We start from the raw sequence: 26,746 nt of genomic DNA, 5'->3' as shown, positions 1-26,746 counted from the left end.
TGTGATTGGGGTAGCAGTAGAAAAGAAGCTAAAGCAAAATCTCTTGAATGCTAAGACTAAGACATAAGCAAGTGGAATACAATGACCGGGTAGAGCTCTGTGAGATTAAAAAAAAAAAAAAAAAAAAAAAAAGAGTACTAGAGGAGATAAAAGGGCATATATAAGGTCAAAACATGTCAAGAGGCTGACCATGCTAGCCAGAGTGACCTTACAACCTTGTATAAGGATCAAATATCAAAGGAAACTTTAGCAATAGTGGAAGCCCTCTTAAAGATGCAAATAGAAAAGACTTCTAGTGCAGAAGAACAAAGGGAAAGATGGGCAAAACATTTTCAGGCTGTTTTAAACAGACCAAGCCCAAGCAAAATTACTAGACATTTGTGACAAAGACCTACCGCCCGAGTTTGGTATCTGTTTAGGAGATATTATAGTGGATGTTAGAAAAGCCATCACTAATCTTAAAAATGGCAAAGCACCAGGAGAGGATATTACTGGAAAGACACTTAAAGCAAGTGCTGAAACAGCCCACAGACTTTCTTGGGGGTTTTCAAAAAATATGGATAGAAGAAAAGAATCCATTCCACTGAAAGAGGCCTTTTAGTAAAATTGCCAAAGAGAGGTGACCTTACCAACTGCCATAGCTGGAGAGGAATCATTACTCAGGGCCTAGGAAATAATGCATCCTGGAATGTATCAAGAAGCAAATACAACTCCAACTTAACCTGCTTGTTCCTCTCTTTCATGATCATTGAGATCATGCGCAGACTATAATTGTTATTCTCAGAACAAAGTATGGAGTGGCAAGCACCTCGTGATAAGTTTTCTTGATTGCACACAAATAGCCTTTGCAAAATTATGTATGCTATGGAATACCAGCAAAACCAATTTGAATAATTAAGGCTCTATATGATAATTCTGAACATGCAGCCAGAGATGGTGACAATAGCCAACAGTTTGCAGCAACAACTGTAGTAAGGCAAGGGTGTATTATGTCCCCCCTATTGTTTCCATTCATCATTTGCTATGTCAGGAGGAAAGTAACCGCAGAAGGCAACCAAGTAATTTTATGGGCAAATGATCAATCACAATTGGATGACTGTTTTTCGTGATGACATCGTCCTGCTTAGTTCAACACATAATTTAATGGAAGAAAACACCGTGCTTTTGGCATACACAACAAGAGAAGTATGTTCATTAACAGGAAGACAAAATAGATGACTACTAATGTCCCCAAAGCATTCAGAGTAAAAGTAGTAAGTCACGTTACCTTCCCAGGGAAGAATGTGCAATGAGGGTGACACCATGGTAAATGTCAAGCAATGAATATCAAAAGCAGCAAACAACTTTCATAAACTTGGAGATTTGGAAAAATGGCCAGATTGACACCAACAAAAATACGAATATTTAACACCAGCATCATGTCTGTCCTTTATGGAGCAGAGTCATGGAAATCTATAAGAAAATTGATAAGATTATTTCATTCCAAAGAAAATGCCTGTGAAAGTTCAGAGTTTCTTGGAAAGAGTTTCTGCAAAATCAGAAGTTCTAAGGAGAGCAAACCAACCTAAAGCATCAAATATGGTAAGATGACAAAGATTATCACATTTAGGACATCCTTTAAGGATGCCACCAACATGACTTCCACATCAAGTAAAGTCCACATGGACACCACCTGGAAAGGGAGAGGGTGACCCAGAGAAACATGCGCAACAGAGAAAGAAGCCAAATCCATCAACTGACACCCAGAAGGGCTCCTCTCTACAGTGCGAACGAAGATGAAAATAAGCAAATTGACCATCAATGAGACTGTACCAAAACAGATGTCACTTAGTTGTATTAATATCTTCTATAGCAGAGTTAGCCAGCCACCCTGGAATTTTTTACTTCTAATTTGCTTTAATTTTTTCCTCCCTTCTCACATTTCCCCTCCTACATTTCAGGCCCAGTTTAATAGTACACCTCTACCCTGATACAACGCTGTCCTCGGGAGCCAAAAAAATCTTACCGCGTTCTAGGTGAAACCATGTTATATTGAACTTGCTTTGATCCTCTGGAGTGTGCAGCCCCGCCCCCCGGAGCGCTGCTTTAATGCGTTATATCTGAATTCGTATTATATGGGGGTAGAGGTGTATCATGCATTTACATAGCACCTCATCCACTAACACCACTTTACAAAAGGGAGTTCTTGCAGGTATGGACTTTCTCCAGTGTGTATTTGTACAGCTTCTGGCCCTGATCCTCACTGGGGCTTCTTGGTGTTAAATTTGATTGCATCACTTGCCATTTAAATGCAGCCAGCTCTGGGTTGTAATGTGGCAACTCTTTAGCAGCACACCAGTAGTTTAGGCCAGGAATTAAATCCCAGATCACCAGAAACTCAACATTTGCTTTGCCAGACAAAGATCCCTTTTCAGTTAACTACAGATCCTCCATCACATTGCTTGTGTTCCTGAAGTTTCATTCCATGGATTCAGAGGAAGGGCTCCACACACTCCCAATTCCAGAATTGGAGAGTCACTGCCTTAATCCAGCTCAAACCGCAGGGGCAATTTGGGTGGAAATAGAATTACTCGAATTATCCCCACTCTCCTACACAAAACCTAATACTTTCGAAGACCAACGTAAGGTTTTTAGTGACCACAAATGACCAGGACATTTGTTTTCATCCTTCACCCAAGTGACAGTGTTGCCAGCAATAGTGTGCCCCTAATCGCCACAGAGACCGACTCAGAGGAAAGAATGCACCCGCCAAATCACCACTTCCTGCAGCACCTAGATGCTCTTTGGAGGCCTCCATCCAAGCTCTGACAAGCCAGGACCTGCTTGCTTGTGAGAGCTTGGAAAAACCAAGGCACAAAGTGGCACAGGTACAGAAGATGAAAAAGTACTGTCTGAGCAGGGCACAAGTTTCCGCAGCATTAGAATGGATACAATAACATTTCATCTTTATTTCCTTTTTTTGGAAGACACCACTGTAATTTGTGTAAAATCAAAGCAATTTAGTATGCATGTGCAACTAGCTGCAGGTTACTGTACTGCTCACTCTGTGGTGGTGATTTTGTTTCAATGTTTTTATTAAAAAAAATTAAAGACCTCCATGGCACAACTTCTTCCCAGCATGGTTAAGTTTAGTTAGAACAATTACAATACAATTACAACCAATAAATCGAGAAAAGAAAGTCTAACTTCAACAAAAAAAGGGCCACTTCAAACAAGATAAAAAACCTTTTAAAAAAAAAAAGACCTTGAAGGTTAGTTGCCAACAGGACTAATATATTGGCATTTGATTTCCTGCCACTTAACACAATGCAGAGACAAGTACTGCTGAGAAACAAGTGTTCCAATACAAGGTATACAGATGAGGTAATCTACAACACAGAAGTTGTTACAATCTGTAAACCCTTGCCCTCCCATCACCACTTGGACACACTATCCCAGTCTATTTAGTTGCATGCTTGTGCAGTGAATCTGATGTAGCATTTTATATAAAGAGCTTGTGTCACTTCCAGACGGAGTCCTTCCATTCTCATCTTGTTTTCTTGCTTTCTTTTGCAAGGCTTGATGGGCACAAGAACCTTCAGCTGTTTGTGGTTTCCTTATTATACAGCCTTATCTACAATGATACTCTCCTAGCTAGGAAGGAGCCAACTGTTTTGATTGACAGTCCTCCTTCCTCATTTACCAAAAAAAATAAATTGGTTAAGTGTCCTGTGTAGCTCCCGACCTAGTGCAAACAAACCACAAGTGATATCTTTGCCATACTTGGTGCTTTTAGCTACTGCACATCAAGGAAACAGTCAACATGGTCCGATTTTCACATCATTCTAGGATATAAAAAGATTAAGTACAATACATTTCCACTGGATGACATCATGGAGAAGAAAGCTACCCTGGTGCTCATTAAAAATTCATCTCCCATTTAGGTGATCCTAATGGAAAGGGGACTATGGGTTCCATGCTGGCCAGTTTCTCTCAATTTAATCCAGCCCATGCACTCAACTGCCTTACTTTGCAGAATTAATTGAAGCAATAAGGAAATAATGGTTGAAACCCCCCCCACAAAATTAAAGTGGTAGGTGCTTATAGAACAAGCAGGGATGAAATGCCAGGGCTTCAGGACTTGTTGCAAGAACTAGAAGAGTACTCAATGCCCAGAACAAGCAGCTGCTGCAACGGCATTACAACGAGGATCCAGAAGTGATGGGTGCCATTGTGCTTAAAGTCTCTCCGGTGGAGCACCTGACAAGCTTAAGTGGTTTGATTTCAGTGAACAGCAATGCACAAAAAGCTGGGAATTGTTTCCCTCCCACAAATCCCAGCCTGGTTGAGAAACAAAAGGAGTTCTATGGCAAAAGATCCTTATCCCAGGGGATACTTTGGCTTGTGATGCTTCTATAAGGCTTCTTTGCACTGCTCACTACAACAGATCGTACAAAGGTGCATATGAATAGGAAAGCAGCCTCCCTCAATACCTGCAGGCCACTCCTGTGTAAAAGTGTGCGACACCAACCCAGTGAGACCTTTACACAGGGAACTTAAATCTAACCTTGATAAATAAAACCAAATGTTTATTTACACCAAAGAATTCCAACACTGGATCTTTCACATATGAAGGACAAAGTATATATACACAGCAAAGGGTAGCAAGGCTGTAACAAGGGTGCTTTGTCATCAATAGTAATATCTGTCCACAATTACAGGTCTACCATTTCAGTTTAAATTAGTCTACTCGCTCCTTCCTCTCAGTGCGTATTTACAAGACTGTGAGGTAACCAGTATTCTCACCACATGGCACATGAGGGTGGGGGTGGTGGGTGAGGACTCAATACGTGACTTGGCGCAGTCTGATTTTCCAGCTCTTTAAGTAGCCACCATTTTGAAATCTGTATAAACAATTTAAAAAAACAAAACCAATATCCCCAGTAACAAATTAATTCCAGAATTCCAAGCCAAGGGATTGGCCGGAAGAACCTTATGTGGAAAAGGTACTGATTAGAGTACAGCTTACCCTACTGGAGCACCTTCAACAGCAGATGGCAAGAGCGTCAACTGGATCAGTAACTTTATGCTTTAAGACTAAAATTACATGCAAGGGAGAGAGTCAGCGCTCTGGTTAGCTCCTAGAGAGACATGATTCATACAGGACAGAATAGGGTTTTAGGCCTTATCTGCGCTTATTTCTTGTAAGTTTTTACCATCTCTACAAACTGAAGTGGTCTCCTCAATGTACCCCAGTTGAGTCATATGCAGAATATGGTGTTAAAGTGACTGGTACTTTAAGAATCCCCCTCCCACTGCCTTGTGAAGACTTGGTCTGGTAGACTCCAGAGAAAAGCACAAGACAATCCCCCCAAGTTGTGAGCTGGTGGAGGAGTAATGGTGGGACTATGAAGAGAAGAGATTTCCAGCAGGATACAACAGCCTGGAAATGTAGTTGGTTCATCTTTGTTCTCAAGTGATGCGGAGTCTGGGAAAAAAAATTGTCCGAGAAATATTCCATCTGCAGTATTTTCAGGGATTCCCCTGAGTTACGAAAAGTTCAAGTAAAAAAAAAAAAGAAAAAAAAAATCAGCCTATAATAATTTTTTTATATAATGACTGAACTACTATAAATCCACAAGCAACTGTTCAGACACGGTGCCTCCAAAGCGTTCCATCCCCTCCCTTCCCCGGCCAGGTGCAAGCTGCCGCCTGGGGAGAGGTAGAGGGGGAACCTCTTCCCCACCTGACTCAGCTCAGGCATTCGGAGACAAAACCCATCACTACTGCTGAGCGCCTGCAGCAGCTGGAACCGGCATCCCCAGAGTATTGGTGGCAGAAATCACGGGTGAGCCTGCTAGAGGTCCAAGGGGCGAAGGTGTTGGCACTGAAGAGATCCCTGAAACAAGACAGTTCAGCATGAATTAGAGCAGGGATGGCACATCATACCTGAGGCAACCCAATATGCTTCTCAAGGCCACGTTAGTGGGAGTGTAGCCAAATGCCACTACGTTCTAAAGAACAAGAGCTTTCATTGGCCTCTAAACCATCCCCATTGGTCTCAAATGGTGGGGGGAGAATCACGTTTGTACACGTCTCCTCTTGGGAGCAGCCACGTGACTCTGGATAAGTACTATCCTCCCCTCGCGACATCTTTCAACCCTGCCCCAAAGGCATTCAAAACAATAGAGCACTTCCCTGTGAAACAAGCAGGGACCATGGCAGGTTAGTGAAGCCATACCCAATCTTTCCTCCTATTTCATCCCCAACTCGTTTGTAGCCCCCTTACATAGGTCATACCCTGGGGCTGACGGCTAGCAGCTTTGCCTGCAGAATTCACTAGTCCTGATTGCTTTCCTCACCTCCCATCTCGCTGTTGTACAGGAAGTTTTACAGCAATGACCAAGAAGGAACTGACCTGACATCATACTTGCGCTGCTGACAGGAGTGCTGCCACCTGGCATGCTGGATGAACCCATCCGAGCCTGGTCCTTCACAATGGGATCTAACAACATACGAGGGGTTAGGTTTTGTTCTGCCAGACAGCATCGCAGAAGCACAAGACCTGTATATGCACTGCTAACTGCTGTATAAGTATGTACCAAGCATTTGTATATGAAGTGTCAAATTCTGCCCTCTGACTTCAGCAGGAAATGCACACAGGTGTACGAGGGTTGCATCTGATCACTGATAAGCTGCACTAATGCAGCACTAGTCTCAGTGGGTGTGCTTGACATCATAAAAGGAAGCTGAGGGAAATGCATCCAAAGTTAGTTTGGGAAGGAAAGACTAAGTGACTTGACTTGTAATAAAGCTGATCTCTGAAAGTGAGTTTAGTGGACCAGAGACCAAGATTTATCCCAAATTAACAGATAATTTCCAAATACAACCCTAAGTTGTTCAGCGTATTGAGGGTTTAACACGATACTATAACTTCGGGGGTGACAATGACTTTTTAGGTCTTTATCTTTCATAAAAAGCTTCTGTTTCATTAACTGCCCCTTTTCTTCCCAGCTGCAGACAGACCGTGCCACAGCCAGGGCTGATGATAAAAGACCCGGAGCCTGCAGCAGCAGCAGCGCAAGGAACCATAAATGTTCCCCTGGTTCTGCTGAGCTACAGCTGAGCAAATCTTGAACCCATTTTTCTGCAGATACTGGTTCATATTTGGAATAAAATTCTCTTCAGCTCTTTCTAGACGTCTTTTGCATTTGCTCTTCATGGAAGTTCTAGCACTCAAGCTTTACAATTGCTAATCACCAGGAAAATCAATTTTTTAGCTCTTAGCATTTGCCAAAAGCAAACCGAGTTGTGTATTAAGTTGCAAAATGTTCACTGTAGACTGTGTTGGTTAATGGTATGAGTCAATCAGGGACCAAGGAAACAACATGACGAGTGTTACTAAGCAAATAATCAGATTTAACATTTTTGCAACTATTCACAAAAAAATCTGCAGACGAAGAATTATTTGTTGAAGAAATCGCAAATAAGTTTGAACAAATGTGTGAGAATTTTGCCATACTATCAAACAAAATATAGGCAAAAACTAAAACAAGTTATTCATTCAGTTACACATTAAACAACAAAATGGGATGAGGTACTATTCATTTGGTTTTATTAAAACCCGGGAGATCGATCAGAAATCAGGCATCTGTGCTGCAATGATCACCAAAGCAACACCACTAAGTGTCTTCATTAGCAAGGCAGCTGATTGACTGGTTTGGCAATACCATATACCACAACTCACTCTCCCTCCTGGGAGTGCCTTCCCTTCCCAGAAGGGCAAGTCCAGGCTGGCTTAGGTGTAATGGACTACCCCATCTACCAACATCAGAAGCAAACAATCTCTCAGATCCTATCCAAGTGTCTGGAGAGACAAGGCTCAGTTTACAGCCACTTGCCCCATCTCCATCATCATTAACCAATAGAACCAGCAGTTCAAACAGTAGCAAAACATGAGAAGGTTTATACTTACAGAAGTAGGGGTGTTCCATGGCTTCTCTTGCTGTGAGTCGTGACTGGTGATCATACCGCAGCAATTTGTCTAAGAAATCCAGAGCTTCTGGGCTCACCAAGTGTTGGTTCTCACTGTGAACAAAGCGCTCCCATCGCTTACGGGAGTGCCTGTAGAGTGAGGAAAGTCAAATGAGCGGTGTCTGCAACTCCACTGTTGAATATGGCTTTTCCTCTTTTAAACAGGGCCTGTTGGCCAGGTGTATGCCACAAGAGATACAGTCACTATTCAATGTGGCAGCAAATATGATCAAAATTGTACTGCAGATTATAAATTGAAGTACATCGTGCCACCTCTTGGTGGCACAGTAGTCAATGCGACTTCTTACAGCACTCTTCAGGTTGTGAAATTAACTCCCAGCCCACACTTCGGGGTGGTCTACACTATGGGGGGGGGGGGGGGGGAAAGAGGAGAGGGGGAAAAAAAAACCGATCTAAGGACTTGTCTACATTATGCGCTGGATCGATGGGCAGTGATCGATCCAGCCGAGTGCTCTCCCATCGACTTACTGCAGTGTCTTCGCTGTGGTAAGTAGATCTAAGTACGTCGACTTCACGTAGCTGAAGTTGCGTAACTTAGATCAATCAATCCCCACCCCTCCAGCGTAGACCAGGCCTGAGTTATGCAACGTCAGCTATGTGAATAACGTAGCTGAAGTCGACGTACTTAGATCTACTTACTGTGGTGTGTCGACGGGAGACGCTCTCCCATTGATTCCCCTTGCGCTTCTCGTTGAGCTGGGGTACCGGAGTCGACGCTAGTGCGATTGGCGGTCGATTTACTGTGTCTATACTAGCCACGATAAATCGACTCCCGCTGGATTGATCGCTGCCCGTCGATCTGGCCGGTAGTGTAGACAAGCTCTCTCTCTCCCTACTCCACCTCCCCCAAGATGGTTTTGGTGGATGTCACCATTGAAAACGATCACTGTACTAGAAAAATCTACCTCCTCCTAAACAGTGATTGATTTGCTATAACAAAGTCAACAGCTACCTCATCAAATTCCCCTGAAGAAGAGTGGTAGCATCTGCCTAGTCACTAACTCCAACTGTACATTTATTGCCTACAGGATCTCCCAGAATCTGTCAGCATCTGTCCTTAGCCACATCTGCAGAGACAGGATTCTTTTCAAGGCAGCACTGCTCTACTGGATTGATATCACACAAGAACCAGGTTAGTTTTAGGAGCCCTACAGCTGCTTTCTTCCTAGACAGTGGTCTGTGTCCAGACACAGCACTGCTGCCAGAGCATTAGTCTACCCGCTCAAAGATTTTGGGTTGATCTTAAAGGTTCCAGGCTCACCTGCCCAAGATGTCATTGAAGCGTGGATCCAGCTCAATGTTGTATTTGTCTATGTAGTCATATAGATCTTCTGTCCCCAGCACCTTGGCTATCCTCACCAACTGGTATCAAACAACAAAAGAAACTGCTATGAAGGGGGAAGAAGGATGTAATACAACCATCATGAAAGTAACAGTATATCCCCTTATGAGCACTGAAGTGCTATTCCAGAACACTGAATCCACGTTCAGGGGTGGTCTTGTGGCTCCTACTCCCCAGACCGCATAGAATCACAAATACGGCAAACATGCCCTTACCGATATTCAGTTCTTCTGGTCAGTCATGTCAGTCTATTAGAGGAGGGCATGCAATATTCTAATTCAATTTGTAGAGGAAAAGTCCCAAAATAGCAACTGTGTGGGAAGGCAAGAATAAAACCAGGGAAAAGGCAGAAGCCCCAGAATGAGCCACTGAAGGGCAATACACTATCTTAGAGGGCTCGGGAATGAAGGTCTGAATAAGAAGGCCAACATTCTTTAACTTCACATATCAGTTTAGGCACCTAAATCCATGGGGATTAAGGGCTTAATTTTAGACATGTTCCATTTGAAAGTTTTGGCCCATGGTCCTAGAACCTATATAATTCTGGTGCATAAGTACCAAAAGGGGATAAATAATGAACCTGGTGTGAAGTCAGTCACTTTATTGAATAAGAGAAACCATGAAGATGCTGGGTAAGTCTGAGAGCAAGACTGAAGATTGGTATCAAGAAGGGCTTTTCATATAATGTTACTGGTTCATGCTGTTGTTCTGAAACACACGGTCTACTATGCTAAATAGAACCATCGCTCTTGAGGAGAACAAATATCTTCAGATACACCAGCTGAGACAGGGCTCAAATGATGTACTGTTCCTTCTATCCATACGTTTCCATTGAATCAGTAGATAAATGTTACACATTGAATAGAGACTAAAACATGGCTTCAGATTGAGAAAAATAGTGATGATAAATGCTAATTCTTCAGCCCCTTGTGATGGCTGGAAATGCAAACCAGAAATCTGGACCATGGGGATTGCACCTGCCAAACTCACCTGATCATAATTGTCGTGGCCATGGAAAAATGGCTCCTTTCGGAAGATCATACTGGCCAACATGCAACCCAAGCTCCACATATCCAGACTATAATCATACATCTGGAAAAAGCAAAGACACAATTCACTCCTTCTGGCAAGCTAACTTCTTAAGTGACTCCAATGCTAAAGAGAGTGTTGTCCAAATGATATATAGGCCAGATGATGTTAGGAATAAAGAATGAAACGTGCTCACACAATGCGATCTTAAAAAACCTTGTTTGGCTCTAAAATTCCAGTTGCTCAAACTGGGCTCTGGGAACTTAAAAACAGTGGCAGTTGTCCTCAGCTCCATCTTTGTATCTTGATGGAACTGCAGTCCTCACACACCTTGTTACATTCACTGGAAGTTGATATTATGGAACTGATCAATTGGCAGGTTGTGTTGCCAGAGAAGTAATGTGGGGTAAAGCAAGAAAGAATAGAAACAGGTTGTTTCTCCCCTAGGAAAAATTGGCAGGTGAGAAGTTGGCTTGGCCCTGAACCAGAACAGAATCTGGGAGTGCTGGGCCCCTTGGTCAGTCAGTAACATCCTTCCATCCCCAGCACGCAGTTTGTAACCCTCCACAATGGAAACAGCCTGTAGCTAAAATGAACTACAGCAATAACCTTTCTTTTTAGGATTTTAATGGCTCCATTTAGTAATTTATGCCATACATTTAGTTACCCTGAGTGTAAACATGGGTCCAGTTCAATTCTTTGTATGCTCTTCCTTAGTACAAGGCTGGTCCCCTTATCTTCCCTTGCTTCTGAAATCAAGGAAGCAGGCCTGTAAGTTTTTTGGCTCTTCTCTAGAGCCTCTTAGAAACATTAGTCTCTCCAGTATACTGGTGCTGAATACCCTCTGCTCCTTTTTTTTCCTGCATTGGAGGACAGGTCCTCCAAGGTTCTTGAATTCTGTCAAGTCTTCAGATGTTCTAGTTCCTTTAGTCTCCTACTCTGGTATGGTATTGGGCTTCTGCGTAAGCCAAAGTTAAGCAACTTTGGTCTGAACCTCACTTGTGATTCTTACCTGATAATCTACAAGGAGTTCAGGTCCTTTGAAGTATCGGGAAGCCACTCTGACATTGTACTCCTGGCCAGGATGATAGAATTCAGCCAGACCCCAGTCTATTAGCCTCAGCTAGAAATGGAAGAGGAAGAGGTAAGAAGGCCTGGTCTGGGCCTGGGCTCTCCAATTACTTTAGACACCATGTCTCAGAAAATTTTAATTTGGTGAAATTTTAGACTAAATTGGGTCTTTTTAATCCGCTAGAAGTGAGATCATGAACATTTGTGTTGATTCTTGGTAGAGGATTAGTCTCAACTCAACACTGCTACCCCTCTATCTTTGTGCTGGAAATACTTAATCAACCCCCCCACACACACACATTTGAGACTCTTTGAGCAAGTCAGAGCATTGCATTTCAGTTCCAAGATCTAATGTAGTAGGAAGGAAATTTCTTAGCACAAGCTGCTTCTGTCTGGGTTAACAGGGTGGGGATGTCTCATACAAGATCAGTTTTTGAGGGACAAAGGAACCACATTATAGTCACTAGCATAGCTAGACTTGCAAGTCAAAGCAGTGGCCACATTCCAACCACAGAGGAATCACCTCTGAATGCATGTACACGTAATCACCCCTAGCTATACATGTTACAGTATGAACTACAACATGTGAGGAAGAGCCGTCACTTAAACAGTTGTAATTCTGTATAAAGTTTAACTGTAGCTATTTAGTTAAAGGCTCTTTACAGATTTTCATTTTAGACTTATTCACATGATAGAAAAGCTGCCACTTTAAGCCTTGATCTCTGGCAGCACCACAGCGCAGCGATGGCATGGTGGAGGTGCTGTAGCTCTGAAGAAAAAAAGCGAAACCCACCCAGCATTCTGCTCCTTACCTTTCTGTGCTCATGGTCAATCATGACGTTGTGGGGTTTGACATCTCTGTGCATGATCCCCATGCTATGACAGTAATCTAAAGCCTGTGTATAGAACAGAGGAAAGGAAGAAGTCATTCAACACAGGTTAGCAGCTTTCTTGTGCACCCACTCTGACCCAAGCAGGGGTCACAAAGGAACGACACCATTTGGTGTTCCTTGAGATCTACTCCCTTGACAAGGCTCCCATGCATAGGAAAGGAGGAAGCTGTATGAGGAGGGATTCCAAAAATAGAGAACTGCCCTACTACCGACGGCTTTACGAACCGAACCATTGTAAAGTTAATACTGGTTACGATACGGCTTTCTGCAAACCCAGCAGGTGGGGAAGTGTTTTCATGCACACCCCAATCTCACCACACAGCAGATCTGAGTATCATCCGAGGTCTGTTCTACTCAGAAAAGAAAACCTATAGAACTTGCTTTTCAATACCTTCTCCCCAGGAGTAGGCCCAACAATATGTTTTGGGGAGAGCAATGCTTCTAGTTTCACCTCAGATGCTCCTAATGTAAGTGGAATTTCAATAACGTCCGTAAAAGCAGAGCTATAAGGCACCATGGACCAAACAGGTCTTGCTTCCTTCAAACTCTGATGAAGGGGGAAAAAGGGACACCCCCCATTTGGGTAAGAAAGGGGATTTTGTGCTGCAAATGCACTCAGTTCACATTAAGGCAGGAAGACAGCACATCATAGCTTCCAATCCAAGTTTTCCCCTTTCTCAGGCTGTACACGCACATCTGATTTAGTATTTCTACTTTTCTCAGTGTACCCAAAAATTCAAAGGCAGCAGCCCATCTATACCCAGCAGGGCTAGAATATGTGGGAACAAGGCAGGCCAGTTCCTGTAAACTCGATATTAGCCCTCTCACTTCTGTCATTCAGAGACCTGATCCTCCTCCCACCTGCATTTGTTTTCTATCACTGACTAGTCACGCCAGCCACTGTAGGACTGTATTGGGGGCAAATCCCAGATCCACACAAAACTGATAAAAATCAATGAACTGGAGAACATCCACTTACCTTCAAAATCTCATACATGTAGAACCTAATATCATAGTCTGTTAATGTCTGGTACAATTGCTGTGGGAGACAAAGACATCACTTCAGTGTTAAGAACAAAGCAGGAAATCACATCCATGCCAATACAGACTAAAACAACCAGGTTCCCTGCAGCTATGTTTTTCCAGCTGCATTCATGGCAGTAGCAACATTTCCTCAATCCACCAGCCACTCAGCGCTGCCCCCTTCCTCCCATAATTCAGCTGTATCATTCACCTCTAATTTTGGCCAATGTAAAGCTCACTTCCAAGAAGTACAGTTCTGATTTCATTTCCCACAGACACCCTCAACCCTCGAATGCAGGGTCATAAAAAGCAATGGCCTGCAGGCTGGCTCTCAGAGGCTGAAGATTTCCGCAGAATTAAGACAACTACTCCAGATGGTGTTAATAAAAGAGTGGCCACACTGGGTCAGACCAATCGTCCATCTAGCCCAGTATCCTGTTTTCTGACAGTGGTTAGTGCTAAATGCTTCAGAGGGAATAAACAGACCATGGCAATTATTGACTGATCCATCCCCTGTCGTCCAGTCCCAGCTTCTGGCAGTCGGAGGTTTAGGGACACCCAGAGCAGGAGTTGCATCATTGACCATCTTGTTGAATATCCATTGATGGACCTGTCCTCCATGAACCTATCTAATTCTTCATGGAACCCCGTTAACTTTTGGCTTTCACAAAGTCTCTTGGAAACAAGTTCCACAGGATGACTGTGCATTGTGTGAAGAAGTACTTCCTTTATGTTTGTTTTAAACCTGCTATTTATTAATTTCTTTGAGTGACCCCTGGTTCTTGTGTTATGTGAAGGGGTAAATAACTCCAGAGGTATGTCAAAAGAGGTAGGGGAAGCAATACTTAACTCTCTCTCCACAGAACTGAAGCCACAGTAACATGCATTTTCACATTTCAAAATTGGAAAGTGACCAGGGCAATCAATGTTGGGGAGATTCACCTGATGCACAGGAAGTATTTAACAGTATGGGACTTGGGATCAGGGTTCCTGGATTCTATTAAGTGTTCTACTACTGAGTCATAATGAATGAGCAAGTTACAAACCTCTGCCCTCTTTAATGTCGGGCTAACATGCCAAAAGGAAACAGCGATTGAATTACCTGCCCAAGACAATGGTACTAGTCCCCCCTCTCCATAAATAAAAGTTAAGGGAGGTGGCTTTCAAATGGAAAAGAACACAATTACAAGCAGATATCTCAAACTGTACCTTAAAGTCTGTGTTGTTTACATGTTCAAAAACCAAAGCAGGGGTCCGGGACTAAGAAGAGAGAAAGAAGTATTTAGCTATGTTAAATCTTTGATAAGCAATCTTTGTACACAGTTATGAATGAATCTGGTGATTTTCTATGATTACCACTAAAATCCCTCCCCCCCTTGGACAATTGACATGCTTCAGTTGTTTTCTGGGATTCACAAAGAGATGGCAGAGCTGAAGCCAGCACTACTTTGCACTGGCCCTGTGTTTGCAGAATGAATTCCCACATTTCAGTTCCGTGTTATTGCCCCTTACGCTAGAAGGGTAAGGGCCGGTTTACACTGAAAACTTACATCGGTATAGCTGTGCCTCTCGGGGGTGTGAAAAATCCATACCCCTGAGAGATAGCGCTATGTCCCCCAGGATAGGTAGCGCTAGGTTGATGGAAGAATTCGTCTGTCAACATAGCTACCCCTCCTGTTGCTGTAGCAAGTGTCTACACTGAAGCACTGCAGCTGTGCCGCTGTTAGTGTTTTAAATGTAGACAAAGCCTAAGAAATGGTCTCTGGACGGGGTAGGGCCCTCTGAAAGAAGCTAAACTGATTAGAAGGCTGATCTGATTAAACACTTTAAAGACAGGATTTAAGAGCAGAGGAGAAAGCAGAGTGAGGACAGGTCAACACTGAAGTCAAACGCAGCAATTTGAGCACCATCCCTAAGCCGTTTATACTCACCACAGGGTCTTTTACTATATCTGCAAGGGTGATTATATTGGGACCACCTCGCAAGTTCTCTAAGATCTTGATTTCACGCTTGATTTTCTTCTTTTTTACCGGCTGAAGGAAAAAACCCAAAGCATTGGTAAAATAAAACATTCCAGTGAGTAAGACTAATAGAAAAGTTGCAACTCGGCATCTGTCTCTCTCTTAAAAGAGGCTGTCAGAGCCCTTACGGAATTAGGTTAAAAAGCCAAACTTTCCAGTTTCATTATCTGATTTTGCATGCATTAGAAAGAGGGGAGTCTCAAACATTTGTGATAACAGACCATCTCTCCTTCCACTCTCAGTTGTACAACCACCTGGTGAGAGCAACAGCTAAAGCCACTTATTACCTGGAAAGGTAGCCAAAAATACAAAATGATCCTGATACTATCTATATGATCAGACAGCTGGAAATGAGAAGTAGCACCATGTGACCAGCAAGCTCTGAGTGGAACACCAGCAATACAACCAGTTTGAGAAACTCTGGATTACAACAGTTCACCAATTAAGGCTGCAAGATGTGTGTGTTCCAGTGCTAGTGACCTTTTATTAGCCAGAGACAACATGCCAGAGTCTTTAGCAGTTAGCAGTTGAGAGCCTACCTCTTGAGTCTGCATTTTAGATGTAAATCTTAACTATGGTGACATTCTGTAGAGCAGAAAAGCAATGCTCTAAGGTTAGTAGTCACTAAAGTTTAGCTCAGGGGTAGGCAACCTGCAGCACACGAACTGATTTTCAGTGGCACTCATACTGCCCGAGTCCTGGCCACCGGTCCGGGGGGCTCTGCATTTTAATTTAATTTTAAATGAAGCTTCTTAAACATTTTAAAAGCCTTATTTACTTTACATACAACAATAGTTTAGTTCTATATTATAGACTTATAGAAAGAGATCTTCTAAAAACGTTAAAATGTATTACTGGCATGCGAAACCTTAAATTAGAGTGACTAAACGAAGACTTGGCACACCACTTCTGAAAGGTTGCCGACCCCTGGTTTAGCTAATCCGTGGCCTTAGAGGAACAATTCCAGCTTGACTCTTGGGTGTTTTGCCTCTGTTCTTAAGGAGCAGAGTGCTCACGGGGGAGGGAGCTCATGGCTTCACACAGGGCAAGAGAATTTTCTAATCATCCCTTTGGTGTCAACAGGTTATGAGCTCAGCTCTAAAAGCTAATGTCTGGTGTACTGGCATTAATCTCAAAGAAAACCTAGTTTCCTAATGCAGTGCGGAGAAAGCCATGGCAGCACACCGTGATATAGAGTAGCACCTTGGAAGGATGGATAGGCACAGAAGCGGATGCTACTACAAGCAGAAATTTCCTATAGACAGATTTGACATGGTAAGCAAGCATGGGGCTTGCACGGATGGACTGAGAATAGTGCTAAGTGACAGGAACCTCAAAGGGGTTCCAAGTGCCACTGAGTGACATTTCCCATAACAGAATTATTTCAGGAGACTCAGATGTTCTATGCCAAAGCCTTGCACTTTATATCCACCTAAATACCCCAGGGACAGATTTCCATCTTCCACATGGTCCCTTGCTCACCTTGAGGATTTTAACTACTACTTTTTCATTATTTGTGATGTTGATGGCTTCAAACACTTCGCTGTATTTGCCCCGGCCTAATTTCCGAACTAGCTGGTAGTCATCTTGATTTCTGTGGAGAGATAAAGGCACAGAGTCCCCAAAGAGCTGTCAGTCAGTCCTTTTTCATTCACAAAATTGTCCCTCTACAAACATCAGCTGTCTGCCTAGTCTTCTATAAAAGCTAGGCAGTATGGCTGCCTGGACTCCTCTTTCTAAAATAAAAGATCAAAGACTGATAGAGAAACGTGGAACCTCACCTTTCCATCTCAATACAAATCCAACCCAGGTGAGTAATGACCAAGAGTAGCTGCCATTTGATAATTGCCTATTTGTAATGATCTGGTCTCCATGTAGTTCCTCCTCAACAGGAGTTCACAAAAAAACCCACCTTCATACATGGAGACCTTGAAGCATTCTCATCAAGAGAGGTCAAGGACTGAAGGGACCATGTAGATAGCTACCCTCACACAGAGAGGTGACCCCTCCTGTTCAGGGCTGAAGAACATTGGGAGAGGAGTGTAGGAAACCTTTCATTGTCACTGCCTGTTTTGCATCTTTTCTTGGATAGGGGATTTATTCCCTGGGATGTCACAAGAACCAAGTTCACGTGAACTGATCAGCAAAAAGCACGAGGAGTCCTTGTGGCACCTTAGAGACTAACACATTTATTTGAGCATAAGCTTTTGTGGGCTAAAACCCACTTCATCGGATGCATGCAGTGGAAAATACAGTAGGAAGATATATATACGCACCGAGGACATGAAAAAATGGGTGTTGCCATACTAACTATAATGAGAGTAATCAGTTAAGGTGTTTCTCCTCCAACAAGCGACAAGATAAGCCCAGTATCCAATCTTTCCCCTTGAGTGAAGGGCTGGGAAAAATGGTGTGTTGCAGTTGAGACCATCCCACGACGTTTGTTTGGTCCTTCCAGCACAGACTTGATGTGTATGACTTCCACGCACATCACAAAAATCTAACAGACTGTTAACATCAATTAAAATTACTAAGGGAGACAGCACCAAAAGTGCTATAAAACCGGTTTAAAATGGACTGAGTCTGGGGCACTGCTTATGCTCAAAAGACAACGTCCATTTCAGAGTCAGGCACAGGAAGGGCCTACACAGCCCAGACGCTGCTATATAAAAGCAGAAATGCTGCAATGTCAGCTGGCACCAATGCGGTCTGAATCTTGGGAGGTTTTAGTTCTAAGCTCAATTTAAACACTCCATTCCTTTGAATTAAATGTACAAAACTTCTCCAGCCCCTTGCAGAGAGCTGAGCAATGAGATTGTTACAAAGTGATATACACAGAGACACTAAAAAAAAGTCTCTTCCATTATCACCCAGTTTACAGAGGTACCTTGACATCTTTTCAAATTATTCACCCAGAGCTAAGATCTTAGTTTCTCCATCACCATTGAAAAGCAACTAGACTAAAGGAAGGAGGGAGCTGCTCAAAGTTTTCTATTACTGTTGTGGTTTTAATATAGTGACACAAGAAAATCTTTCAGACACCGTGAAGGGGCACTGTGCTATTTCTACAATTGATGATAAACCTTACAACCCTAACGTACATCGTTCTTACTAGAATACTGGCAAAGCGCAAGAAAAACCTTAAGCATTATAGGTGCTCGAACTGATAGCTTCCCACACACCACTCAGCCGGATCCAACAAGGACCAACCCCTGCCCAGCACAGGCAATACCAAGTACAGACACTTACCCCCATTCGACAACATGTGACTCATAGTCCCAGTACTCTCGGGGTCTGTGCGTGTTTACGTCAGTGTAAACTCTGGCCCTGCTTGGCACGGGTCCTGACATGTCGGACAGGTTGCTAGGTGGAGTTATATTAGGTGTTTAGATTTCTGGTAGCCTCTGAGCTCAAAACCGGACACAGGGTGAAGGCCTTGGATGGGCCTTTGGTTTTTCCAACTACAGAAACAAAACGAACAAAGGTTAAAATCTCAAGGCAATATTAAAATGTTTAAGTTAATCATTAAAAGCTGTCCAGCAGAACTGGAAACTGGCCATGGGCCGGAGATCATTCCTCAGGGCTTGAAAAACGTATTTGCTTGCTCACTGAGTAAGTGGGAAGGAGCACTACCCCATCCATTTTGGCAGATTAAAAATTTCACTTTTAAAAAAGTTTTCTAACTTTCATGGTTGCAAATGGTAATCAATGAGTGTGGTCTGAATCTGCAGACAAACTCCTAGTTTACCCATGTTGCTTTCAGAACAACATCCAACTCCTTAACCCTCCAGTAGAGGAACAATGCCCAAGTCACCGTGCGTTGAAGAGCCCAATCTACTATATCCACATTACAAGGTGACGTATATGACTGGAATACACCACCTATTTGTAATGCAATGATAAATGATGCTGCATAATATAGGGGGATGATGGGCAGATTGACAAGTTTTCTGGAGTAGACTTTTTATAAAATAATATCAATATTTTGTATTTAAATATTTCAATCTTTACTTATAATCCTGTGTGTCTAAGAACTATAAATGCATCGGGGCAAAAGTAGCCTATGATTTCGTTACTTTGTAGTGCAAATATGCATGAAAAGAGGCTTATACATTTCTTTTCACTCTCCCTTGTCCCTATGCTTGCTTTTTATTAAACTCAAGCCCAAGAGTTTCAACCCGATTCCAGTCTAATCCCAAAGTTATTTTATGTTCAGAAAATTAGTTTTCCATCTACAGCAAAATACCAGGGAAAACTGTAAAAAAAAAAAAAAAAAAGCGAAGTTTAGAAATGAAAGACCTTTTGGGTGTCTAGAAACACTTCCTTGCTTTGGCCTCTGCCAATGGCCCAAGAGATCTCAAAGTGGTCTTCTGTTGATGGGGCATTTCGAAGTGGTGAGAGACTTACCCAGCATATATTTAGTAAACACTGTCTGTCTTATCCCAGCTATTGCGAGTACAACCACTCAACCAAGAGCAGACAACCCTTGCCCAAAGCGATCCCTACCCTAATTTAAAATAGTTTGCTACTGATTTTTCCACATCCAACAAATCCTAAATCTGCAAAAAGCAAAGAAAAAAGTCACTGAACGTCAAGACTTGTGCACATTTCACTGATCATTCAACACAGTTTTATACCATCTAGAGTGAAAACTCCTCAGGGCAGAGACTGTGGGTTTTTTTTTACCTCTAAAGCATCTAGAACATTGTGGATGCTATGTTAATGAACAAAAATATTGATGCTTAGTGTCCCAGCCAACAATCCTGCAGTAAAACAAATCCTTCTCTACTGCTTCCCAGTGCTTGTCATCTGTAATTTACTCCATCTCCTCCACTGAGGACAGACATAAATCCAAGCATTTTATCTAGACTAACATGCAGGAGATGTGCTTTTATGACCACATATATCCATTTTGTAGAATAGAAAGAATTACTGGCCTTGAGTCACTGCTGTGGCTTCTCCATGCCACTTAAGGAATTAGCTAGTAACTAGATAAACAACTTCTCTCCCATTATGTATTTAGATAAAGGTTAGCCACCTCCATAAGACCTCCCATAACTTGCGTAAAAAAACCTTGAAATTTGCTTCAGAGCAAGGATCCTTCCATATCTAAGCAGGGAAGTTTGTACTGACCACAAATCTCGTTGAAAAGGCTTGTGTCAAACAGAAATAACCAGACTTTTTAATATAGCTTGCTTACTCTCTCAAGAAATAAAAGTCTAAGTTTAGTAGATTCAAAACACGTCTAGGACCTCAAATGCAACCTAACAGCAACAAAGTTACTGAAGTCAACCCAACACTCCTTTGAATATTTTTTCTATTTTGTGGTGTAAAACTTTCCCAACTTCCTCTTGTTCTGAGAAATAGCGGAGAAGGGTCTATGTTCATGTTCTTCTGCACAGACATCCCAACGCTGACATCCTCTACACACACAAGTCAGCTTTGACACATTAACTTAAGATCAAACAAGATAGTAACAACAGCCAGTCTCTTGGTCCTCATGCTTTTAAGGGCTCGGCATGTACCTTAGGGCTTGCCTACACACAAAGTTGCACTGCTTTAACTTTACTGGTATAGTTAAGGCAGGACATCCCCAGGGTGCATGTCGTTATATCACTATAAAGGTGTTTATACCTGTGGAGCTATTCCCATATGGGAAAAGGAATAAGCTATACCTGTATAAGACACTTTTATATTGATATGACCATGTCCAGACTAAGTGTTGCATCATTAAAAAACTGCACCTGGCTGACAGTTATTCCAGTGCAAGAACTGTGTAGACCTGGCCTTAGTAAGACTGATCATTGTGAGCTATCCAGAGTTTTAAGCATTGGTTTGAAACTATTCTCAATAGCTTGTGACTCATCACCAGGGCCTGCTGCATTAACTAGGGGAAATTCTACAGGCAGAGGAAAATAATTTTGATCACTTGACCATAAAAAGTTAAGACTTCAATTCTGATTGGCCTACAAGAAGATGTGGCTCTCAAAGCTGTGGTCTCACATTCAAATGATTTTCTGACGACATTGCTCTGCATCTTGCTTGTTAGGAGTATTGCAAACCGTTTCTCATGTTCTCGTTTTTAGTGTGACTCTCACTGAGTGTTCAGTTAAGCTTTGCCCTGGCTTTAATGTAAATTAATGCCACTGTAATAACCAGTCAGAATGAGTCAGACCAGACTAACTTCAATTCCAAGGAAAAAATTTAATATTTAAATGTTATGGGTAACAGACTTCCATCTGGTCTGAAATCTAGACCTGAACACACAACATAACTAGTCTACTCCTCCACAAGGGCCACCTATTATTGTTAAATGCTCATGCAATGGTCTCGGCCCAGAGCACTTAAAATATCACCTAAAACTGGGCTGGGGATCGCGGTTGACTACTCTGATCCTCAGGCAAAATGGAATTGTCCATTGTAAGGGTAAAGCTCGTTTGTGCAGAAGACAGCTCTCTCAGGAGCTGGTCCAATATGGTGGAATGAACTTCAGTACCACCTAACCCACCACAAACCTCACCACCTTTTGCTCCAAATGCAAGGCATGCTTTGACCTTGCCTTTGGTAATACAAACAGAGCAAAGTGTACCTATAATCCATTAAAAAAATCCCATACAATATCTCCTTGGTAGGAGGAAGGTTACGAGCTCACTTAGAGACCATAAAGCACCTACAGCTCCTCAGATGGAAGGCTCTATAGAAGTGACTAGTATTTATATTGCACCACAGGTGTGCATTACAGGACATTCACCCTTCAGAGTCATATTAAGTGAATCCTGGGGTTGCAATCTTACATTTCTTCCCCCCTAAAGAGGGAGATATTTCCTGTATCCTTGCATATCCTCACCCCTTCAACTCAAGGGGTGAGGCAACACACTTGTTTAAATTGGGGGGGGGGCAGGAGGTTATTACATGGGGGCGCGAGCTGTCGGCCTCCACCCCGAAACCCTTGCACTCAGAGGCTTGCTGTGTGAAAGTGGTCACCAATACAAAAGTTTGAGAACCACCGGTTTAAATGGCCCCAAATAAAAATCATTGCTAGCTTTAGAAAACAGTTTTGGAAAAGAAGAAGACAGCTGTATTTCAGAATGGTCCACAACCCCCCCCCCCCCCCCCCCAAACCCTTAGAAGTGTACTATTTAGATTGTACAGTTGGGGTAGAGATTGTGTCTTCCTTTGTGTGGAAGACGCCTAGATCAGAGTGGGCAAAATCTAAATAATTCAACCATGTACGTGTTGCACCTTACACCTTGCCCCTTACAAAAACCACAGGTCTCTATTCATATTTTGGAGTCTAAGTGTCTACTGAAGTAATAGCTCCACTGGTCAATTAGTGACCTATAAAAAAGGGAACAAAGAATACCTGGGAAATTACAAGTCTTCCAGCCTAACTTTGATACCTGAAAAGATACTGGAACAAATTATTAAACAATCAATTTGTAAACAGAGGATCACAGGGTGGGAAGGAATAGCCAACATGGATTTGTCAAGAACAAAACATGCCAAACCAACCTTATTTCCTTCTTTGATAGGGTTACTGGCCTAGTGCAGTGTCCCGCCCACCCCTGTCTGTGCCCCCCTCCTTGGGGTAAGGGGCCAAGCGTGGGGCCACAGCTGGAGGCGGGCGTGGGGCTGGTGAGCTGGAAGTGGAGCCCTGGGCGCAGGGACAGGAGCTGAGCTGGGTGGTGCTCCCTCCCTATCCACCGTGGGGGCTGGCCCGGGTCCCAGCCATGCCCCCCTGAATGTTCCTCAGCACCCCCCTAGGGGGACAAGCCCCACAGATTGGGACCGCTGGCCTAGTGGATGGGAAGAAGCAGTAGATGTGATATCTTGATTTTAGTAAGGCTTTTGACACAGTCCCTCATGACAGTCTCAAATAACCTAGGAAATGTACTCTTCATGAAGTTACTATAAGTTGGTGCAAAACTGGTTGAAAGACCATATTCAAAAAGTAGTTATCAATGGTTTGCTGTCAAACTGAGAGGGTGTATCTAACAGAGGCCCACAAGGGTCAGTACTAGTCAATATTTTTATGAATAACTCCGATAATGGAATAGACATATGTTTATAAAACATGTGGATGACACCAAGAGGGGAGGAGCTGCTATCATTTTGTAGGACAAGATAAGAATTCAAGACAACGGTGACAAATTGGAGAATTTGTCTGAAATCAACAAGGTGAAATTCAATAGAGAAGTGCAAAGTACTACACTTAGGAAGGAAGAATCAAATGCGTAACTATGAAGTGTGGAATAACTGGCTAGGTGGTAGTGCTGCTGAAGAGGATTGGGGGATTGTAGTGGATCACAAATTGAATATGAGTCAATAGTAGGATGCAGCCGTGAAAAAGGCTAATATTCTGGAGCGTACGAACAGGAATGTTGTATGTTAGATACCGGAGGTAACTGCCCCACTCTACTCAGCCCTGGAAAGGCCCCAGCTGGAGAACGGTCCAGTTCTGGGTGCCACGCTTTAGGAAAAAAGTTGACAAATTGGAAAGAGTCCAGAGAAGAGCAACAAAAATGACACAAGGTTTAGAAAACCTGACCTGCGAAGAAAGGGTGAAACACTGGGCATGTTTAGTCTTGAGAAAAGAAGGCTGAGGGGTGCTCTGATGAAAGTCTTCAAATCTGTTAAGGGCTGTTATAAATAGGACGGTGATCAACTGTACTCCATGTCCACTGAAGGTAGGACAAGTAGTAATCAGCTCAATCTGCAATTAGGGAGATTTAGGTTAGCTATTAGGAAAAACTTTCAAACTATAAGGATAGTTATGCACTAGAACAGGTTACAAAGGAAGGTTGTGGAAGCTCTATTATCACTGAAGGTTTGTAAGAACAGGTTAGACAAACTCCTGTCAGGGATGGTCTAGGTATACTTGGCCCTGCCTCAGCACAGGAAGCTGGACTACATAACCTCTTGAGATCCCTTCCAGCTCTACATTTCTATGGCTTTATCAACAAGCCTTGCACAGCACCCTGAAGCATGCTAAATTTAGGTTGTGCCACACAACCAGAGGGACAAGTCCCAGAGGTACAGACTCTCCACTGAGAGCATTCCATCCCCTGCCCTTAATAGATGCCAAGCCAACTGCAGGAAGCAATTTACTGGCCCATAATCCCTATGCAAGGACAAAGGGAGAGGTAATTTCTCAGGTGACTAGAATCTGAGACTCTTTTGGACTTTGTACAATGTAACCAGCATCTTGAGCTATACCCAGAAACAAGCAAGTAGAATCTGTTCTCTGCACTGATTAGGTGCTCGTAGTGGCTCATACCTAGGGCCCTACCAAATTCACAGCCATGAAAAACACACCATGGACTGTGAAATCTGGTCTCCCGCCTCGTGAAATCTGGTTGTTTGTGTGCTTTTACCCTATACTATACATATTTAATAGGGGAGACCAGCATTTCCCAAATTGGGGGTCCTGACCCCCAAAAGGGAGTTGCAAGGTTATTTTAGGGGGGTTGCGGTATTGCCAATGCAGAGGTAAGGGTGGCAATACTATAACATGCCATCCTTACTTCTGCATTGCTACTGGCGGCAGCTCTGCCTTCAGAGCTGGGATCCCGGCCAGCAGCTGCCGCTCTCTAGCTGCCCAGCTCTGAAGGCAGCGCTATCACCAGCAGCAGTGCAGAAGTAAGGGTAGCAATACTGCAACCCGCCCCTACAATAATCTTGCGACCCCCCTCAACTCCTTTTTGGGTCAAGACCCCTATAATTACACCACCATGAAATTCCATATTGAAATAGCTGAAATCATGAAATTTATTATTTTTAAAACCCTATGATTGTGAAATTGACCAAAATGGACCATGAATTTGGTAGGACCATATTCATTTCATGGGCTGCAGCATTTTGCAGTAACTGACACATGCAGGTGCTTTTTAAGTGTAGCTCCAAGTAGACGTCATTGTAATAATGCAGCCTCAAGGTTACAAAGGTGTGCATCCTCATCGCACTGTCTGAATCAGAGATATGATTGAAGCCTCCAATAAAATGCAGAATAAAAGACTCATTTACTGGTGCATTTCAGAGTAGCTCAGCTGAGTGGGCCTGGAGCACCAACTGAAAATAGCAGAAGAGAGTATTATGCCTTTGCAACAAACTAATATTACTGTAGAAAACCACGCAGCAATTATCTAAGGCCATGAGCGTGGCTCTGCATGACCTGCACAACTAGAAATTAGGAGTGCAGATAGATGGAAAAGCCCCTGAAGTGTAATTATACACCGCAAGAATCCACAAGTTTACTAAAATGCACTTAGTATACTGCAATCTATTAAGATCATACATTTCAAGTCAAAACTTTCATTTTTATTCATTTCCTTACCCTGCTCCCTCCCAGCAGAGTGACAGAGACTTTCCATTTATGCAACTAAAGAGCTAAAGTTAGAAACCTAGCTGGTTGGATGCACAGAGATCATGCAAGACTAATTAGCAATGTTTCAGCTGGTTAATTTTCTAATTCGAGATTATTTATATTATCGTAGTGCCTAGGAGCCCAGTCACCGACCTGGACCCCATTGTGCTCGGCATTGTACAAACAGAACAAAAAGAGTCTCCCCCAAAGAATTTACGATCCAAGTATAAGACAAGACGGATGGAGACAGACAGATTTGCAGGATGGGGGGCGGGGGAAGAGACAAGGAAACAACGAGAAAATATCAGTCAGCATGATATGCAGTGGTCTCAACGTACCAGTAATCTAGTCATTGTCAAGTTTTGTAGGCATAATAGCAAAGGAGAGTTTGCTAGTAATACTCTTTGTAGAACTAGCTTGATTCTAAGCTAATCTAAACTGACTTGGCTGTTTTAGTTTGAACTCTTACAAGGATTTAAATATCAATAAGAATTCTAGAGTGCTCCATCTGGTCTAGCTTCTTCTAGAAGAACGATTTCATCATTTTGTTGAAAAAAGTGAGTCATACTAGTCAACAGGACAAATTTCACAGTAGATGGCTTCCTAAGTCATGCAGTAATAGCCGGACACAGGATGTACAGTATGAAGAACCCCTCCGAAAAGGCACCTCAGAAAACCACCCCCCACTGGAGATTCCCCAACAATTCCACACAAACTTCTGGGACTGGAAGGATAAATATGTATTTACCTCCACAGTTCTATATGAGGAAGAATGAGAGAATTTGACAGTGGTGGTCATTTTTGATTTTAAAGTAAATGTAACATGACTTGCATATCTTCCATTTCCTTTAAAACCAAAAGTGACCAGCACTGTCAATTCTCTCATCCCTTTCGATAAGAAATGTGTTGTGGGTGGGGTGGGGAGGGTTAATGCATATTTCATCCCCAATCTCAAGAGGGCAAAATAAGA

General features: G+C 42.8%; 1 protein-coding gene across 6 annotated transcripts in view; it reads right to left on the bottom strand.

The window, feature by feature from the left end:
- Nucleotides 1-4,547: 4,547 nt before the first annotated feature.
- The window catches only part of CSNK2A1 (casein kinase 2 alpha 1), a 34,501-nt gene continuing 12,302 nt past the window's right edge, over nucleotides 4,548-26,746 (bottom strand). For 3 of the 6 annotated variants that reach the window (XM_005304905.4, XM_005304904.4, XM_065566280.1), the window contains 12 exons: nucleotides 18,663-18,874; nucleotides 16,896-17,007; nucleotides 15,324-15,425; nucleotides 14,602-14,652; nucleotides 13,349-13,408; nucleotides 12,289-12,372; nucleotides 11,418-11,528; nucleotides 10,367-10,468; nucleotides 9,296-9,396; nucleotides 7,955-8,103; nucleotides 6,398-6,484; nucleotides 4,548-5,878 (listed from right to left, as the gene is read on the bottom strand). In XM_005304905.4, the coding sequence (XP_005304962.1) occupies nucleotides 5,763-5,878; nucleotides 6,398-6,484; nucleotides 7,955-8,103; nucleotides 9,296-9,396; nucleotides 10,367-10,468; nucleotides 11,418-11,528; nucleotides 12,289-12,372; nucleotides 13,349-13,408; nucleotides 14,602-14,652; nucleotides 15,324-15,425; nucleotides 16,896-17,007; nucleotides 18,663-18,763 (1,176 nt within the window). In that variant the 5' untranslated portion in view covers nucleotides 18,764-18,874 and the 3' untranslated portion in view covers nucleotides 4,548-5,762. The remainder of the gene's footprint in view (nucleotides 5,879-6,397; nucleotides 6,485-7,954; nucleotides 8,104-9,295; nucleotides 9,397-10,366; nucleotides 10,469-11,417; nucleotides 11,529-12,288; nucleotides 12,373-13,348; nucleotides 13,409-14,601; nucleotides 14,653-15,323; nucleotides 15,426-16,895; nucleotides 17,008-18,662; nucleotides 18,875-26,746) is intronic. The other 3 variants (XM_065566281.1, XM_042842613.2, XM_065566282.1) reach the window with 1 other exon arrangement.

The sequence above is a fragment of the Chrysemys picta genome, chromosome 13 (assembly GCF_011386835.1).
Source record: "Chrysemys picta bellii isolate R12L10 chromosome 13, ASM1138683v2, whole genome shotgun sequence".
Taxonomy (NCBI): domain Eukaryota; kingdom Metazoa; phylum Chordata; order Testudines; family Emydidae; genus Chrysemys; species Chrysemys picta.
Note: the sequence above shows the minus strand (reverse complement) of the source record. Positions and strands in the feature narration are given on the sequence as shown.